At 33.2% G+C, this 22,012-nt stretch overlaps 1 protein-coding gene across 1 annotated transcript; it reads right to left on the reverse strand.

Moving 5' to 3' along the window:
• Window positions 1–209: 209 nt before the first annotated feature.
• On the reverse strand, window positions 210–21,798 carry LOC128555146 (acetylcholine receptor subunit delta-like). The gene is made up of 4 exons (XM_053536686.1): window positions 21,647–21,798; window positions 4,277–4,458; window positions 3,614–3,771; window positions 210–1,886 (listed from the first exon to the last, which is right to left on the reverse strand). Exons 1-4 carry the CDS (start codon window positions 21,787–21,789, stop codon window positions 1,686–1,688), a joined length of 684 nt encoding a protein of 227 aa, XP_053392661.1. The 5' UTR covers window positions 21,790–21,798; the 3' UTR covers window positions 210–1,685.
• Window positions 21,799–22,012: the final 214 nt, after the last annotated feature.

The following is a 22,012-nucleotide window of genomic DNA, read 5'->3' on the forward strand; positions in this document are numbered from 1 at the left end:
GTTGTCACAACGTTGATACGACTCCACATTTTTACGTTGTCACAACGTTGTATCTGACCGCAACACAACGTTATGCCACAACGTTGTCGCAACGTTGACACGACTCCACACTTTTACGTTGTCACAACGTTGTTTCTAACGTTGTCACAACGTACAGCACAACGTTGTAACAACATTGTCACAACGTTGCTGTGCTTCCTGGGTAGATACTCATGCAAAGCATCATGTAAATACACAAGAATACATTATATTCTAATACGAGCGCTTTAGAAAAAACATACACTTTGTCTCTAGCTTGTATATACTTTAATAAAGGAAAACAAGAATTACACAGTCATGATTCGCAATCTTTCTTCTAACTTCATTGCAAATTTGATGTGATTTTATGGTCATGAGTTACGCCTTCTCGTAAACAGTTACTTACACAAACCCGGCGCACGGTGATCATATTTCGTCGACGTCCTGACTTCATCGAGATGCTTTCAGTAAGTTTGCATTAATTTATATCTGTATATTTCCTTCATTAATTTTATTGAACAATATCAAAATCATAAGAAGTTGTTTGATTCGAATACCGAAAACAGTACGAATACATATGATAAGAATCTCAGACAGGGTGCGCACCAAGAGCATCTGCTCTTTATCCAAAGGGCCAAGGTCGTTTGTTTTCTCTTTCGACATTTGCTGTCTTTTTAGCAATTCTGGTTCTTTTGCGAATGGTTTGTACCACTTGGAGATCAAGACACAGAGTACCGATTATTGTTGTGGCGTCTGCTTTATGAGTTTATAAATTTTAGTCAGTGTTTGCCAAAATTTCTACGTTACAAAGCAAAGGTCTGATAATCTTTGCGAGCCGATGACTAATTTACGTGAGTTACCAGCAGCAGTATTCACTTAGTTAAACTGTTGCTTATTTCCGCGTTTCACATCTAAATGACACCATACTTTCAATGGATGTCGCCTTGAATGGTGCTGCACTTTGGCTTATTTTCATGAATATAAGTAGGTTATCAGTGTGAACATTAGCGGTCGAAGTCAAATTATGACAACTGAAAAAAAACGACTGCGCCGGTTATGCGTAGCTATGGTAATTAAAACATTCGATGTGCTTCGTATGTCAACAAAAATGTTACAAAAAATGTATGACCAAATTATTATACTGACACGAATTTTAATTAAACATTTGTAACAAGGAAATATAGATGACTTGAACATATGTCTATGTTTGCATTTAGTTCAAATACAAGTTGAACACCTTTCGTATTCACGCTTTATATCTATGTTTGTATCTTCTTCTAATATAAGTTGAACATCTCTCGTGGTTACGCTTTATATCTATGTTTGCATCTTGTTCAAATATAAGTTAAACACCTCTCGTGGTCACGCTTTATATCTATGTTTGCATCTTATTCAAATATGAGTTAAACACCTCTCGTGGTCACGCTTTATATCCACGTTTGCATCTTGTTCAAATATTAGTTGAACTCCTCTCTTGTTTGCGTCTTAGAAAACCTCTCGTGATCACGCTTTCTGAAATCTACTGTCTGATTCCCAAAATGTGAAACATGTCTCTTAGTTATTTTTGATAACATACTATAACGTGAAAAATGTTGGAACATGCTTAAATTGTTTAAGATAAACATATAGAAAAATAGAGCGATTGAGTAAAATGTCGTTAACAGCATTCAAAAGCTGTAAGTTAAATATATATTAATCCTATCACAGGAGATATTAAGCTCATGTAACAATATCTTGAGATACTTAAGGGAATTTCGGAATAAATACTTTCTTACCGAAGTGTAACTCCATGGCGTAAATTGAAGCTCGCATGTATGAATGTCAAACGGAAAATAAGTCATTTCAACCTCGCATGACGTCTCAAACAGCTGAAGTATAATTCAGACAAAAAAGTAAAGGATGAAATATAATAGTAATATACATGTATTTAATAATGCAAAATAAAAAAATAAATGTATACAGCAATGTAGATACAATGAAATTAAAGTTGTATATGGGATAAACAATTCAGTTTATACCGTATTATTACTCTATGGCCACCACATGACTCTTAAAGACTGCTGTTAATAAAATCTTTAAGAGATACTTTGGAAACATAGTCAAAAATGCTAAGAGCAAGGAAGTTTGAAGTTAGAAGTAAAGTAGTTGGAAATTAGAAGTAAGAAATTTGAAGTGAAGAAGTTGGAAATGGAAATAATGAAGATGGAGTTTATAAATGACAAACACGAACATAAAGATCAGAAATAATAAATTGCAGTTTGAAGTCATTAAGTTAGGATTAAGGAAGCTGGAAGTTAGAATTCAGACGTTCTGACGCTAGAAGTCCCTCCAGGGCTTCCATAGTTTATACAAGCAAACGTCTTTATATAGATACTGTACATGTATATTGACTCTGGTCATTTAAGAAAACGTGGCAGTTGAGCTGTTCAATATAAACACGTTTCTTATTTATATGAATAAATTCATTACTTATCAGGAAAATAATAACATTTTATTTACTGACAGATCATTGTGAAGACAACATATTTATTCATACATATTAGTAATATATAACGTATTTATAAAGAATATTAGGTTACTGTCTTTCTGAAATTAAGTTTAGCCAGCAAGTCAGAGAAATTGTATCCATCTGAAGCTCTGCTGAGTTCAACTTTGACAAAATCAAGGTCGACTGACTCGGGCTTCGTACCGTGCCGTATTGAGGTAGAAGAGATAGAATCGAATATTTTTTCATTTTATCGTGGCAGTCATATGTCTGCTCACAATCGTCAATGCCGAAACTGACAGCAGTAACATTCGAAAAACGGCGATTACTTTCTTATTTCTCAACGAAACATGTAAGTGTGAGCACTCATTTTCTTAGTTACATAATTTCCTATCCGATTGTTATAGTTTCGATTCAATATTTGATAAAAAGTTGTTTTCGAAATCTTTGGCATGGCGAACAAATCATTAAAAAAGAAACATCGGCAGGAATCACACATGTGTGAACACTAGAAACTGTAATTTAGTCCTAAAATATATATAAGCGCCTCGTCAAAATTGATCGTCGCAGTCTTTTTAATCAATGCAAAAGTATCAATCTCTTAACAGGAAATATGAAAAATAATATCACATGTGCAGAAAAACAAAATAGCGCTGTTGCGCATGTGATATGAAATCACGGATCAAATCATATGCGCAGAATAGAAAATGAGGATTTTGCGCATGAGATATAAAATCACTGGGAAATATGATATATTTTTTATTCAAGTTAAACTAATGAGAAATCTGCATTGGGTTTTTATGTGAGGTATAAAAATTATATATTACTACATGACTTCTTATATAAATTTGCCGGTGCATAGTTTGTGCTTTTGACCTGTCCGTAGTACAAGAAGTTTGCTCGGATAAAGTGAAAACTTGACGAAAAAAACACATGTAATTGTATTTCTGCTGTCAAGTAATAAAACACTTATTCAATGGTCTGCCGGTCAAAAGTCAAAACTTTTAGCCATTCTATACTGTGCTTTGGACTACATGCCGGCAAGTCATTTAGTAAGTATATATTGCATAACGGTTTTACTTATCACCTCAACAGGAGGGAAGTGCTTACCTGTGGCCAATAAGTGAAAGACAAGCCGTTGTATTCAGATTCGTTCCATGTTAGGAATACGTCAAACCAGCCGATTGCCATATAAGCTGAAGTCTGTAGAGTCCCAGACATTTCATCCAAATCATTGAGTGACTTTAGGTGAAGAGAAATTAACACCTCTGAAGAGAAACATGTTAACATTAACAAAAAACATGTAATTACAATGTTTTTATGAATATGTTTAATTCTGGGCCTCTAACTCTTAAAAACATTAAATATTTTTTTTGTGTGTAAAAAAAGAAAGCTTTACAACTAAGCCCTGGTCTTGCGATATTTTTACAACTGCATTACTGTAACATTACGTACGATAAGGCACTTTTGGAACATTTATTATATATATATATAAAAAATGCCGAGTAAACTACTACTTATAAAAATAATAACAATAAAGATAACAAATCACATCTGTGCATAGTTATTGTAACAACAACAACAACAATAGTGATAATAATAATAAATCGCCGCCTCAGTGCACAGCCATTGTAACTCTATATAAAGAAACAAGCAATCACAATAGTTTCATGCTGAGTCGGTGAAAAACTTTTTTAATTCCTTTATTCTAAATATTATGATGAGTAAAATATGATGTAAAAAGACTATACACCAACTCTAAATGTTATTTACCGGTAATTTGGTCTGTGAAGATTGGCTGGATTTTAGAATTATACCCTTGCTTTACAAAAAGCTCCAGATAAAGTCGATGTGTGTCTGTTGCATTGCTCGTTACCAAGGTTACGCCAGCAGTTAATGTTGGTAGAAGTAACAGTAACGTTAAACTCATGAATTTATCTCTCTCGTCTTTTTTTCTGCAATCAATTGTGAAAGTGTTTTCTAAAAAAGTATCAGAAAAGTTTAATCGACGCTTTGTAAGCATATAATATGATAATAATTATTTCATTATACCTCACATAAATGCCCAATGCAAACTTCCTATTAGTAGAAGTTGAATAATATATCACATACCCCTGTGATTTAACATCTCTTGCACAAAATCGTTATTTTCTTTTTCTGCGCATGTTATATTATCGGCCGATATTCATATATCTCCAGGTGAACATTTTTCATATCACCCTCCCAGGAATGCAATATTTATGTAATAACATGAATTATTTCACGTTTTTATTATGTGTCCGTCCGCTAAATAACACAGTCCATACTTTAACATGCGATCCTATGCGCATCTTTTGGGTCATAAACCAAACAGTACAAATAAGATATTAGAATAGGACGTCATGACCCTTTGCAAAAAGCCACCGCAAAATCATTTCCTCATATTCAGTCTAAAAGACTCTAAATATTTCCAAAAGGAGGCTGTTTTTTTTTACTTTTGTTTAAATTGTGGGGACTTGATTGACAAAATAGTTATTAATTAGACGATTTAATATTGGCTTAGTTATTTAGCCTTAGATAGATAGATAGATTATTTGCATATATACATCATATTTTATCAACAACATTTCAAACATATCACATAAAATATCGCAATAAAAATATATCACAGAATTACTTGAGCACATTTACTAACACATAACTTATTACTGTCTGTAATAACCATTTAATGAATCATAGATAGCTTACAGATACCTATGCCTACATAAAACCTGTCCCATTTTAGTCAGACTTGTACAAAAAGTGTACTGAGGAAGATGTATATATGGAGGATAGTCCATCAAAGTCTAAAGATTATTTCCAATGGGGTCCTGTTAAATGGGAAACAAAAATGTTCTAGAAAAACTCAAATTTATATGAAAAAGCTGTTTAACATCAATAATCGGTCATAAAAATTGACCCAAACTAGAATACTAGAGCTTATCATGCAATACCGCGTTGTATTTAAAAGATTATGAATTTACGATAGACCAGCTATAAAACACAAAAAGATTTTCAACTCTTAGTAGAGTATTGTTCTAGAAAATGTTTCTTTACTTCCTTTTAAAAAGACATATATTTAATTCTGGGAAGTACAGGCCAGAGTACAGTCGTGATAAAATGTGTTACTATCCATGTTATTGAAAACTTTCTGAACATAGAAATTTTTACTACTACTTCTAGTTCCATAATTATGAATAGAACATACTTTTTGAAAGTTTTCCCGTAGATACCTTGGTCACTTGTCATAGAATTTTTTTGAGCGTTATTTAGCCCTAATTGTTTAACTCTATCATCTTTTTTTTTTTTTTTTGGATTTAACGTCGCACCGACACATGATAGGTCATATGGCGACTTTCCAGCATTAATGGTGGAGGAAGACCCCAGGTGCCCATCCGTGCATTATTTCATCACGAGCGGGCACCTGGGTAGAACCACCGACCTTCCTTAAGCCAGCTGGATGGCTTCCTCACATGAAGAATTCAACGCCCCGAGTGAGGCTCGAACCCACATCGATGAGGGGCAATCATCTACACGAATTATTCACAAATCTACAAAATCTATGTCTTTAAGAGAAGTTCTAGGGGAAAAGTCATACATTAATCTTATAACTCTATTCTGACAAATTTGTAGCCTTTGTTTTAGCTTGATTGAAAGACCATTATACCATGAAGAACACGTGTAGTCAAATAAACACTGTATTTAAGAATACATAGAGTTTTACGTAGATTTTATCAAGAACATATTTCTGTCTATACAAAACTTTTAATCTTGAATCTACCTTATTGACTATAACATTGACTGTCGACTCTCCTAACAGACCATTTTCTATGACCTGGCGAAAATACCTTACTTTCTTCTGGGAGCTAATTACTTTACCATTACATGTGACAGAAAAGGAATTGACTTTCTTGTGTTTCCTTTTAGTTGCAAATAAAATACACTCAGTCTTCCCTAGGTGAAGGGATAATGATTGTAGTTCAAGACCTAATCTACTTAAAATAAAATCTAGATTTTTATGTGAAAAAAAGATGTACTGTCATCTGCGTAAAGTAACAATTTACTATCATTTCTAATACTAATTGGCATGTCATTTACATAGCACAAGAACAGAAAAGGGCCAAGTATGCTACCCTGAAGTACCCTGCATGTATCCGGTTGCGAGTCCGAGTAAGTTTCATTAACATGGACAATCTGTATGCGATCGGACAAATAGAGCTGATCCATTCTACCGAGTCAACTCCCATTACCCTTAACTTATCACAAAGGATTTTATGGTCGAAAGTGTCAAAATCTTTTTTTGTAAATCAAGCATTATCATACCCGTGAATAAACCTTTCGACGAATGTTGTTGAATATAATCTGTAAATGAATAAGACAGGATTCAGTAGAATAACTAGCCCTAAAACCAGACTGATGTGCATATAACAAATTGTGTTCTACTAAAAATGTCTTAAGCTGAAAATGCTCAGCTTTCTCTAAAATCTTTGAAACAATACATAGAATGTTCACAGGTCGATAATTTCTAACCTCTGATGTACTACCTTTTTAAAAAAGTGGTTTAACTCGAGCAGCCTTTAGCTCAGATTGTACCTCGTTATTAACAATAGACATATTGATGGAAACTTACGAAATGATACCGAGTCCCTTAAGAACCTTGGTGGAATATTATCTAAACCTATACTTTTTGACAGGTTTAAAGTGTTAAGTTCTTTAAGAACAAAATCTTCACTTACTGTTCTTAATGAAAATTGCTCTGAGGTCTGATTTTTCTCCTTTTAATAGTTTTTAAAAATTTGAGAATGTACATTAAAATATTTGAAGGTGCAGATAAGTTAAAATTAACCTTGATGCTACATTGGTGAAGAATGTATTAAAATGTGAGGCAACTTGTTTTGCATCATAGCAAAAATCGTTTTTAATTTTTAAAACATTTGGACAGTTTTTTGTTTTGTTACTGTACCCCAAATTTTTAAGTTGTTGCCACAACGTTTTCGGACTATTTTTTTCTTCTTCTAATTTACTGGTTATGTAGTCAGCTTTTGTCTGTTACACGGTTTCTTGCACATTATTTCTAAAATAACAAAACTGTTTTTAAAAAGCAGTGTTTTTATGCTTTTTAGTTCACCTGTCACGTAGTGACAGGGTGAGCTTCTGTGATCGCCCTTCGTCCGTCGTCCGTCCGTCCGTCCGTCCAAATTTCTTGTGAACACGATAGAGACCACATATTGCAATCAATTTTAATCAAACTTGCACACAACTTGTATTAGCATAATATCTCAGTTTCTTTTGAAATATGGCCAGATTCATATGTTCTAGACTTATGGCCCCCTTAAAAGGCCAAAATTTGCTATTTTAGGCTTGTGAACAAGATAGAGACCACATTTTGCAATCAACTTTAATCAAACTTGCACACAACTTGTAATGGCATAATATCTCAGTTCATTTCGAAAACTGGCCAGATCCCATCATGGGTTCCAGAGTTACATGTATGGCCCCTTAAATGGCCAAAATTTGCTATTTTTGGCTTGTAAACACGATAGAGACCACTTTGCAATCAACTTTAATCAAACTTGCATACAACTTGTATTGACATAATATCTCGGTTCCTTTCGAAAACTAGTTAGATTCAATCATTGGTTTTAGAGCTATTGCCCCTTAAAGGGCCAAAATTTGCTATTTTTGGCTTGTGAACACGATAGAGACCACATTTTGAAACCAACTTTAATCAAACTTGCACACAACTTGTATTTGCATAAAATCTCAGTTCCTTTCGAAATTTGCCCAGAACCCATCACGGGTTCCAGAGTTATGACCCCTTAAATGGCCAAATTTGCTATTTTGGCTTTTGCAGCCATATATAGACTTCATTTATGGTTTAATTTTAAACAAACTTGCAAAATATCTTCAACAACAATGAATCTTGGATTCCATGATGAATCTGTCAGATCCAATCGTAGGTTTCAGAATTACGGTCCCTGACTGACCCCTGAACGAGCCAAAATTTGTTAATTTTTACCTTGTGAACACGATAGAAGTGAATTTTTATATTTGATTTTAACCACACTTACACACAACTTAAGTCACAATAAACCGACTAGATTCCATCACGTGTTCTACAGTTACTGCCCCTGAAAGGGGCAAAATTTTCTATTTTGGCACTTTCATCCATATAGAGGTTTCATTTATGCTTTGCTTTTACACAAACTTGCACATAATAATTATCTTGATGATTTGTAGTCCTGGATCAAAACTGGGTCATGTCGGGTCAAAAACTAGGTTATCAGGTCAAATCAAAGGAAAAGCTTGTTAACAACCTAGAGGCCATATAGAGGACCCTATCTTCATGAAACTTGGTCAGAATATTTATCTTGATGATTTCTAGGCCAAGTCCGAAACTGGGTTATTCGGGGCCGAAAACTAGGTCATCCGGTCAAATCAAAAGGAAAAACTTGTTTACACTCTTGTTAATTTCATGTGCATGAAACTTAGTCAGAATGTTTGTCTGCATGAAATATCGGATGAATTTATCTTGGTCATGTGGGGTCAAAAACTAGGTCACCAGGTCAAATCAAAGAATAAGTTTGTTTACACCCTAGGGGGCACATTTTTGATTCTATCTTCATAAAACTTGGTCAGAATGTTTGTTATTATGAAGTCTTGGACGATTTCAAATCTGGCTCACGTAAGGTAAAAAACTAAGGCAGTAGGACAAATCAAAGGAAAAGCTTGTATACACTCTAGAGGCCACTTTTTTCTCGTATCTTCCCGAAACTTTGTCAGCATGTTTGTTTTCATGAAATTTTGGACAAGTTCGAATCTGGGTCATGTGTGGTAAAAACTAGGTCAAATGAAAGAAAATGCTTGTTTACACTCAAGAAGCCACGTTTTTTGGTCCAATGTTAATGGAAATTGGTCAGAATTTGTCTCCATGAAATCACAAGGTAAAACATGTTTACACTGTCCATGGTTCTGACCGTTGCTTACACGATTTTTCTTTACAGGACCAATAGACTCCATCACCTTGGTAAAAATATTTTTACAGTTGTACTAGGCCTGATTAATATTATTTACAGTAAAAACACTAGACCAATATTGGGTTTTCCTGAAATGTCATATTCTGCCAATATCTGAGGAAAATGTGACTTCTGACGGCAGTCTTCATTAGTGCTCGGATATTAATATAAAAGTGGTCCCTAGGACCAAACATGAAATTTAAAAGGGGCTGTCGCCTTCTGGGATTTCTCAATACTCCCTAAATTGGTTAAAGTATTGTGTTTCAACGCCTTTGAGTATTTTATTGATAAAATTGATAAAAGTATCAAGAAAAATTATTTCCATGCTTATTTATATTTTTATTGAAATCTGTCTTTATACTGAAAAACTGACCTCAGATGACAATGCTTGACATATATGCTAATATCTATATATGGGTCAACTGTAGAAAATATTTTGGCAGTGTCATATCCAATAGTCATTTCAAGGTTAATTTCTATGTCAAAGACAGGTCAAATGTCAAAACTGAACTTTAGAATATGTACTTCTTACGTATTAATGATAGCAAAATGATGCCTGTATTCATATGTGATTACAAAATGACACTGCAAATACATTTATTGCATTTCAGGCTGTAATAAAATTTGAACTTAAGGTAGTTCTGCAAGTTTGGATCGAAACTTTTTCTACAATGTAGAATGTGATTAAACTCTAATTTTTCAAAACTTCAGAATATACCTAGAAAATTCAGCAAATAAAAACGATAGGGTCGTGTGCTTGATTTTTTCTAGACCGATTTGAAAAATTTGGACCTCACGCAATACTTCATAATGGGAGTCTATGGGAAAATCATAACTTTCATAACATTTTCGCGAATAGAATTTTTCTTACAATGTAGATTTTGAGGAAACTTCTCACAGTTGTAAATAAACACATGGCCTATAATTTGGTGAAATAAAATTTATAGGTCCCTGTGCTTATTTTTGAGATATTTGACCATTATTAAAGTGAACCGGACATTTCACGCTAATTTTAAGACATTATTTTGAATTTTTTAACGTGTCATGTGTTTTAATGTTTTGACTTTAGACATATAGCAACAGTGCCATTGTAATAAATTTACTCACAGGTTTCGATTAATTCGTAAAATTGTGTTCATTTCCGTACGCCGAACCCAGGATTTATTCTACGTTTTCCTGATAAATGACGTTACGCCATCACTTCCGGTTTATCAAACGTGCAGAACTACCTTAAACTTTGCACTGGCAATAAAAAGAATTATGATTTATTGAACTCTTTCTGAGGAATGTCGTCGAAAGTATGAATATTGTATGTTTTAAGAAAGAAGACTACGATCGAAAATGAATTAAGTACAAAAATAATATACAAGTTTTTTTCATCTTTTCTGTTAAAATTTATCATGTATACAACCAAGTATTTTTAGGTCAATAAAGAGAGTCCAGAGTTCGATCCTCTGGCGCGGCGTACGTTCTCTATGACGATTAGATAATAGACATTCTGTCAGGAGTTATTTCGTCCTCCACCATAAGAAGGTTAACCGACCGCCGTTACATGACTGTTGAAAAGGGCGGGCTAAATCCAAAACAAACAAAGTGTCTGAATTAATGTAAAATACTTTCTTAAGAATGTACGAGCGTTTTTTAGGGTATCCGCCATTTTGAAAAAATGTTTCTTTGAATATTTCTTTCTTACAAAATAAATGCTAAAAATAAATACTAAATCATCAAAATATGGCTAATAATTAAACAATTCAAACAAACAGATTCTACTTGTTGCGAAAAATAAATGACATTTTGACTGGCATTTGCCATAATCTGATGTAAGAGGCACAGTGAGGTAGAGGTCGGTAATTTCAAATACTATTTAAGTAGATCAGGTTTGGTTCTGATATTTTTCTGACCGATATATACTGTGATAAGCAACAGTTGGAATAAAAGTTTTAAACATAGCACTTTATCTTATCAAGGAAGTATACATTTAAACAAAAAGTACTAAACATATCAAAATTCACCAGCTTTTGAACATTTTTTTTATAGATTTAAATATAACGTTTTTTTTTCTCCATTGAAAAAGTGTTGGGATAATTAAGTCAACATGTAAAAATGAAAGCAATTTATTAGTGACATTTATGCTTATATAATACTGATATCACCTAATATTCATAGTAACCTGAAATCCTACATAACATTAAATGGGATATAATACGATTTATAAAGTACCTCCATTTTTTCAATTTTACTTAATTTCGGAAATGCTTAAACAGTGGGTGAAGTAAACGACCTATAAAATAAAAACAAGTGCGATGACCTGTGCTTTTTCTGCTCTTATTTGTCTTAAAAACTAATGTTCTTCAAGCTCACAGAGTATAAAAAATTCTTAATTGTAGAAAAAAACTACATCTTTAATATATTATTCGTAACTACAACATAATAAGTTTCTTTCGTGTTCTTATCGTAGAAATGACGATACTATGTTCTTACATCTGTCATGGAAACATAAATGGGACGCCTTCATATATCGTGCAAAGGAAAACATTATAGCGCTATTTTTTATAACGAAAAATGTAACAGGACCCACATCTTTACAAACATTCAATAATGAAAGATCCTTTATAAGTAATTAGTAATAGTATTTACATATACTTAATGTTTTTCCAGCATATAAAGAAATGATTTTAATACTTGTAATAAATCATTTTTATAATATCTTATTTATGCCATTTTGTCCACGCGGTAATGGTTAAACAGTATCATTTTAGAGGAACAGAGGCTGGTCACATCATACGTGTACACAGTATGTGTAGTAAACGAAACATAACAGACCTATAGGATTTCAACTAGTGAAAATGTTTGATTTCTCTTTTTTTATCATTTATTTAACATTTACCGGTGGATTTAAGTTATGAAGGCGCCGAGGCCTGCAGAGGTACAGAGGTACAGAGAATAAAGTATACATTCCCTACTTACTTTTTAGCGTCTCGTATTTTACTAATATTGTTAAGGGGCTAATAACCATGTCTCTTTCTTTCATCATTTTTACTGTCAGTCAGGCATTACTTATAATATTTTATGTACTTGTAATTATGTAACTCATTTAAAGCATTATCATCGAAACTATTAATGAATCATTAGAATTATTTTGCTCTTAAAATTCAACACGATATTTATCATGTTTGACTTTGTATATGAAATAGAAATTAGATATTATATCAAAGCGTCACTTTTTGTTTATCTGACGCATGGTTTCTGACGGGATGTCCTCGATAGCATTTTGAAAACAAAATCAGTATCTTGACACTGAAGCATTAGCCAGTCAGATGCTTTACAATCACAAAATAAAAACAACACCAGAAAAGCTGATTCCGAATGTTTATAAAAGTAACATTTTTGCATATTCAGTGAAATAATGTAACCATTTGAATAGCTCTTCCTATATTTTGATAAATACATACAAAGATGATGTTTCAACTAATCAAAAATGATGAAATATAGTGGTTCGATAGTAACTAAAAGATATATGTGTGTAAACGATTTCATACAGGAATTAAAAATATGGATCAATAACTAGCATGTGAAGCTAAGACGCACGTATCCTGTGTTGTGGGATTTTTATGGGTTTTGTTCGTTTCTAAAATGTAGCTAAGATGTCATTTTAGTTCATTCTAGCAGAAAACAGCTGTTTTGTCGATTTCAGAGAGTGTCTTAACAGGGCGTTTGCAGAGAGATTCTCACACTCGCGTGCTGTTAGAAAACCGTTCTACTTTTGCGCGTTCCATTACGGATATGTCAAAAAGGAATGACATCAGAGTGATCAAACAGACCTGACATTTTCGAACATTTCAGGAGCTATAAATGACTTTTATGGACAATATATTTATTTAAGCCTCTTACACGTTTAAGGCTAGAATAGCGTTAGCGCACGTTTGTTTTACTTGATAACATCGTGATTCGTGACACACTTGAAGAGCGGTTCTATGTAGAAAGACATATTTTAGTCGATTCAAAGATATGAAGAGCATTATTTTCATGCTAATGGTATGCAAAAAAACCATAACATTTACTGTTAATTAATATTTATTGGCAATGAGTTTTTACATAGTTTTGACAGTATTTCTTAACGCCCACACAATCCTGAAATTACTACAGCACATACATAAACCACTGTAATAGAGTTTTCATTGGCAGCATTTTACAGGCCGTTTTTAGATAATACTTGAAAGTATTTGCACATTTCATACAATCTCACCAACAGACGTAATCGAACTGTGTCTGTGTTTTTTTTTTTACATCGTTATGTTCTATGCTTCTGAAGGACATCTTTATAGATTTTATTAAAGTGTCAACGGTTCGTTTCAGTTTTCATGAAATAAACTTAGTAGATGTTTCACCCGGTAATGGTCATACTTGACCAGCCTTTTTAAAACCGTAAACCTAAAATGGAAGTTTTACAAGGATAGCCTTTTTATATTAACAACATGTCAGCGCATGCGAAAATTTTAGCTCATTCTATAGAAAAAACTTTAGTCTTTTTGAATATTGCCAGTCTCAAATTTAACAAATCTACATGATAATATTTGTTTTACTTGTCAAGTTCATAAGTTCATAATTATTACCTAAAAATCTTAAGTTTTATTACAAAAGTAGCAAGAATTGCAAAATTCTGACGCTTATAACAAAAATGCTCTAATTTGACCTTTGATCTTAAGAATGAGACAACATCCCTGAACTTTTTCCAATTTTAAGAAAGGTAATATTGAACATGGCTGTAGAGCATTAACAAAGATGCTATCAAAGGCAATTTCTGGACCGCTTTTTTTGTATATATAGGCACACTAATCAACGAAGCCAATGTGAAATTGCATAATTGATTAAAATTCAGTCTTTCTTACACTTCCTTGTAATCTGATATTTAATGCATCAATTATATTAAGATAACTATCATTTGAACAAAGCTAGACTCGTCCCTGATTGCACGTTATATAGTTAAGCACATCTAATAAGGAAAGTTTAGGTTTGTTTGTAAAGTATGACACACTTTCTAACAAGTAAATCCCTTTGTTAGACGAGAATAAAGTTCCCTGTAAACTCTTTCAGCAAATACACTTAAAACGTATGACGATAAATTTATTAAATTAAAAGGAAATAGATCTTATCTGCAATAATTAAGTGTTTATAAGGATGATTTTATTGCTTGACTTAAGATAAGCATTAAAACAACAAATAAGAATATATATAAACCACGTTATATGGAATAATTCGGAAAAACGAATACAACACAATACAATTGTCTGTAATAAATTGTATAATAAAAATATAAAACCCAGTTGTTTGACTTTTGGCAAAAATGGTTTTACAGATTTAATGATGCGAAACGAGTTTTAAATTTAGATGGACATGACTGTCTTGACTACATTCAATTGATCAAGAGTATTCCAAAAAGCAAAATTTACTCATCGATTATAAGGACAACACATTACTTAGTTAAGATAAAAACCGCCAATATACCTAATCAGGTATTGTATAAGGTTTAATAAAGTGACAACAAAAGCAGAAAAGAAATGGAGCCATTTTTTGAAAACTGTGATATCAACTGAATGTGTATATATACACTACCGCTTACAACTACAATTGATACTTCATTTCTAAGTTTTCAGTACAGATTCTTAATGCGTTCGTACGAAACTAGCATTTGTATTGGGAGTGCCGACACGCGCATGTTGTATAGAATAACTCAATAGTTTCTTTCAAACTAGAACTATCCCTTACACAGTTAACTTTAAATATGTCTGTTTCGGTTGTACTGGGGTTACCCAAACGGGGCCATAAAATCAACATATAAAACCCCAAATGGTATTGTCAAAATATTTGTAATCTTAGTACACATGTAGACACTGGTTTGATAATTTAAATAGTTTGTAATAACCGAGCGGACACTTGTTATGAAACTAATACAAACTTGAAAACGGTATTTTCTACGTGTACCGATGTGAAGTACCAAAGAAACCAACGTAAACTTGCAAAAATGGTACTTCTACTGACATCGATGCAAAGCCGAAATAAATCTAATATAAACTTGCAAAAATGGTACTTTTACTGACATCGATACGAAGCCGAAATAAAACTAATGTAAACTTGCAAAAATGATACTTTTACTGACATAGATGCGAAGCCAAAATGAAACTAATGCAAACTTGCAGAAATGATATTTGGACTGGCACCGATGTGAAGCCGAAATAAAACTAATGTAAACTTGCAAAAATTGTACTTTTACTGACACCGATGCGAAAGCCGAAACATAAGTAATGTAAACTTGAAAACATGGTACTTTTACTGACACCGATGCAAAGCCGAAACATAACTAATGTAAACTTGCAAAAATGGTACTTTTACTGACATCGATGCGAAGCCAAAATGAAACTAATGCAAACTTGCAAAATTGGTACTTTGAAATAATATAAAGTTAAACTAGATGCCCACGGGCAAAATGTCGAGCCCGCCAGCTGTCTAAAATGTCCTTTGATCCCCAAGTGTGACCTTGACCTTTGAGATAGGGGCCCGAGGTTTGCGCACGACAAATTTATGTCAAAGAAAAAAAAGATTGCTCCACACTTAGCAAAGTTATGGCCTTGACAAGCTCTAAAATGACCTTTGACCCTAACTGTGACCTTGACCTTTGAGATAGGAACCCGGGGTTTGCACATGACACTCCGCGTCTTATTGAGTTTAACATTCCTGCCAAGATTAGACCATATCATAAAAAGTACTGAAGCCATATATGCCCTTCGGTTATCAATGTCATAGTTAGTACGCACTCGGATTAATTCATCACTTGGCGGAGATGTTTTGTTATTCAAAACGATATCTGAAATTATAAATAAAATCTATAAGAATATCCTTTGGAACTTTTGTGGACATTTCTTTTTAAAATGATGTTCATATAGATGTAAACATCTAAATTTGTAAGATCTGGATCAAATCAAGGACTTACATTACAACTGGATTTATTTACTTAAGGAAAATGCCAATTATATCTCTAATGTTGATATTCTGGATCATTTTCATCTTCCTAATATAATCGAAAATGTACCGTGCGCAGAAATCATTAATTTTCAATAAATAGAATAATTATAATAAACTTGATTTCCGCAAAAATAGATCAAGGTCTAATAACAGATAAAGAATGCAGAACATCCCTCCCCGCTACCCGCCCCCTCTTTGCTTAATTTGACCACTGCGGTCACCACCCCAACACATTATGAATCCCTAATCATCAGGTATAATGCGCATTAGTTGAACTACCTCATTTTGAGCAAGGCAGTTGTGGATATGTAAAGATTTACATATATTTTCCTTTGTTCTGTCGTGGTAATTTATTATAATACAGACTCATATATATCGTATACATTGAAATGTGATATAACGTATTTATATTGTGTGGTCATGTCTTTTAACCCTACGTATAGTGCGCATGCGCGAAATTTTACTTCCGTTGCTAAGGATCTCGCCATGTGTAAATGCATCTATAGGCGCGTGTGCTTGTTTTTGAGATATTTGCCTATGACTCAAGAGCATTGCACATTTCAATCTAAATTTAAATGCATTGTTTAATATTATGCAAAGTTTCAAACTTTTTAATGTACTATGCTATTTTTAAAGATAGCAACGTTGCCATTTTAACAAAGTTACGCAAGGGGTGCCGGATACAGGACGTTATTCCATTACTTACGGTTTACCAAACGTGCAAAACTACCTTATTTTGGAAAACGCAGATTGCAGTAACGTACCTAGGATACAGTATGGGTTCATGAGCCGATATACACTTAAATATATTACAGTTAGAATGGACGGCTTATATCAGCCGACATAGTAATACAAGATTTTGACTTTACAAGTATAAGCATATAGTGTCCAAATAATGATATAAAGTTCTTTCAACAATTAGAACAATACACATCGGTCATATGTTTATAGCCTTACCTTTTGAAAGAGGTGTTCAGCATAGTGCAAAATTTAACTTGATGTCTTGATTGAAAATAAATGATAATGAATTCAAACAAACTCTGTTTGCAGATGATGCAACATACGTATAACTTATGAAAAATATGAAACTTTCGAAAGTATAATAGAAATAGTAAATGATTTTGGAAAACACAACTCCAAACTGAATACTAGTCTAAGTTTAATTATACTTTTACAAATGTATCAAATCTGAAAATGATGACTTGCATAGGAAAGGCAATCCGGCAAAGGAAAGCGACGTCTTGATTACGTCAACTTCCTTATCTATTTTTTCAACTAAAACAGTATTCCGCAAATTGTTTCTTACATATTTCGATTTATTTCGTAATCTTGCGCTTCGCGCTTTATGAATCACTTTCTCTAGCGATATAAGAAAGCGCAAGATAACGATGGAAAAGCTTGTAAAATGTTAGCAATTTCGTGCTTCGCTATCATGATCTCGTGCTGAGATCACTTCGCGTATGGCCTGCGCATATGAGCAAAGTGTGAAGCGCGAAGTAATAATGGCGAAGCGCGAGATCTCGATGGCGAAGTGAAAATTACGAAAGATTCGCGATTTCGCGCTTTGTCATCGTGATTTCGCGCTTCGCCATCATGATTTCGCGCTTCGCCATCATGATTTCACAATTTGCCATCGTGATCAAGCGTTTGGCGTATTCTTAGCCATGATGAAGAAGCGAGAAACGCGAAACCAAGATGACGAAGCGCAAGATCACAATTGCGAAGTGTGAAATTACGAAAAATTTGCTATTTCGCTCGTCGCTATCGTGATCTCGTGCTGAGCCATCCTGATTTTGCGCTTTGAACTTCATGCATCACTTTCTCTAGTGATATGCGAAGCACGAGGTCACGATGGCGAAGCGCTTCGCTTATCACCTGCAGATGTTAGTGAAGCGTGAAGCGCAATATAACGATGGCTAAGCGTGAGATCACGACGGCCAAGCACGTAATTAAGAAATTTTCGTGATTCTGCGCTCGTGATCTCGTGCTCCGCCGTCATGATTTCACGTATCGCCTGTGGGGAAACGCAAACTCCAAACTTATGATTGCAAAGCACTAGATCACAATGGCGAAGCGCGAAATTACGCAAAAATCACAATTTCACAATTCACCATTGTGATTTGGTCCTTCACCATCGTGATCTCACGCTAGTGAAATTAATTTATTACCAAACAGTTATAAGTATAACAAACAGAGTTATAACGAATTTTTGTTATAAGGAACAATTTAAAATGTCCCTATTTTAGCCTTTCTTTGATGCATGTAAAATAAAATGGCTATTGCAAACATGGTGTTATAGGAATACATTTCCATGACCCCCAATGTTAAAAAAATACATTGAAAAATAACACATATTAGGCTATAGCGAACACAAAAACGTCATTTTTAGAAGTTTGATACAAGGCTTTAACATTAGCATTAGGTAGACATTGTACAATATTGAATCATAAAAAATTAAATATTAAAAACATAGCGTGGTTGTTGATATATATCAACGACATCTAAAACCAAGTATTACACTGAGATCTTAATTTGATAATCTTTAAAGAATGTTGTTGAAGGTTTTCTAAAATGTAATACATATAATTGTGTTATCCGTCAGGCCATATTATATGTAATCACCAATTATAAAGATGTAATTATATTTGACTCGCTGTGAATTGGTTGTCAAATACTGTAATATCGTATGACTTGTACCGGTGTCATATCTGGGCAATACGCGTAGGATTTAATAAGGTGTAATTATTTGATTTCTATTGGATTTTATTTTCTACAACATTGCGACCATTGGAATAATTGATAACATTCAACATTTAAGTACAATTGTAAGATATATCTGTGAAATCTGAAAATAACGCTATGATTTTCATGCGTGACAAATTACGTCTTAAGTGTTATACAAAATATCCTATTTAAGAGCTTGAATCAGGCTTGGAAATGTAACTCTTTGCCGATTTTTCAATCAACATTATATCTATTTTTGACATTGTACTATAATTTTGTCATAGAAATTTGCCTTTTTAACCGTAAGCATAGACGGCATATGATTGTAATATTTTACCTATTAAGGATTATAACAAAATATTAAAAGCAATCAAGTAGTAGGATAACGAAATACATTGCAAACTAAATTGTTATAAAACTATAAAAACAATTGGTGAATTTCAATGCACTTTAAATCAACTAGATATAAAATTCAGTTTGCTATACAAATAATATTTATAAGGCTATAACGAACACATTTTGCTTGTCCCGATTAGTTCACTATAACCGAAGTTTACTGTACTGTACTTCAAACAAAATATGATGTAAGCAATGACTGCTGATGAAGCAATCTCCTTTGCATGATATAGACTTCTTATTGCAACCAAAGAGATAAGCCAATTTAATTGTGAATGCTTGCGAGATTTCCACTACGCAGTTGCGTATCTGCTTAAGTGCAGCTACGTGCCTGGAGCCTGATGTAAAACCACTCTTCCGCAAATCAACCGAGCACGGAATAACTACTTTCGTTTGGCCATATTTTCAGATCTACTCCAAGATGGTTATCTTTAGGATTAAAATCATATCATTTGAAGTAGGTCCTTTCTACAGCTGACCATCAAACCAGAAAACAGTCTTGCATGAAAAAGGCTGAGGTTTATTACACACGAGAGAAAAATATTGTCACCAGAGCCCTTCTCTACTTGGTAGACTTAAAATGATTGCTCACACCTGTTAATGTAACATGATGTATGTACTAGTTATACGACCGTACACAGCTCATCTGTGATTAATAAATAGTTTTTTTTTAACTGGAGTTATATTGTGATTTTAGACATACATATTATATTCATTTTGGCATACATGTTAAATATACTGACTGACACATACCTTTACAACTGTAAATATTGTCATTCAGGATAAATGCTTTGTCTGCTTAAGACACAATGAGAAAAAATTGAACACTTTCATCCAATTAGTAAGGCTGTTTCAGACTTCTTCCTTATAGCTAAAATACCTATAAAATCACGTGATATACTTCATTGTGGGTCAGGAAATATCAATCCTAATAAGGCTGCGCCGAAAAACATTTGCTCTATAACAGATATTAACAATTTATGTGGGATTACAAACGGATATGGGATAAAAATGAAAGGAAATACTTTAATTAAGCATTATGAAAATGATGACCTTCAGATCACTCTATCTAAACATGTAGGGTTAATGGGTTATAAAATGAAAATAATACAGGACCTGTGAAAGGTTTTAATGAACATATCCTTAATAAATACGAAGAAATTTTGTGAAGTGAAGATGGTGTCATTTCTAGAAGACTAATGACTAAAAAAATACATCTGTTTTATTGTTATGCATGTATTATCAAGTAGTATGTATCTTTTTTGTGCATAAAGGATAGTTCTTCAATTACATAATTGAAACAAAAGTTAGAGCTATTTAACATTAACGATCTTACATGTATCATTAGAAAAGCTTGTCATACAAAACCTTATTATTTTGTCTCATCTAAGATATATTATTTTGACTTGCATCAAATCTTAATCTTATTTAATCCAAACCACAATCAAACAATATTTCAGAACATTTATCATGACAAATATTCTTCACATTTTTACGACCATTGCAATATCATATTTCACGCCATCTTGAGTTTGAGCATATTGTCTTTTGATGCCAAAACGATATCAACATACATTTTGGCGCATAGCACGCCCTATGCATTTTCACAAACTAGATTACATAGAAAGGATAAAGCGACGTTTGCACTTATTACCCCAAGAATGCATGCCGAAATGGTTGTTAAATTACTGTACAAGTTTGGACAATCTAAAGAATTTAGCAAAATGATCGACGGAAATTAGTGAGTGAAATCACAAACGACATCGAAATGTCAATTTTCTGTGCCGGTTCTAATTAATTCCGTAGTATCTCAATAGCTATATTTATTACGTTTCAAGTTGAGAAAAGAGTCCAAGAGAGCATAATATAATTTCAAAGTCGCCATGAAAGAAAATTGTGCATGTTCGTATTTTTAACAAAAAATGAAAGAAAAAATTATATTAGAAATTGATAAATTTTGATGACCTACCTTGTAACTGATTGCACTACAAACGACACAAGATCCAATTTCAACTGCAAGATAGAGATTAGAATAAGTTTACTTTTTGTGTAAGGCCTTTCACGGTGTTGATTTTGCATAATAATCCGTGATTTTCTTACATAACACAACATTTTAAAATTGATGTTAGCATGTTTTTAATGACGATATCTTATGACTGATGTAATGATGTTTTAATCATTCTATGCGCAGAACTTTTGCCACTGGAAAGACAGGATTGTTTGTGACATAATAAACTACACCAACACTACAATTTGTTGAAAGCAAAACGACAGAGCATTTTACAGTGAAACAAAAATAATGTGAAACATTACATAATTGTATGAAACTGAAATA

This window comes from Mercenaria mercenaria, chromosome 1 (genome assembly GCF_021730395.1).
Source record: "Mercenaria mercenaria strain notata chromosome 1, MADL_Memer_1, whole genome shotgun sequence".
NCBI classification, from domain to species: Eukaryota; Metazoa; Mollusca; class Bivalvia; order Venerida; family Veneridae; genus Mercenaria; species Mercenaria mercenaria.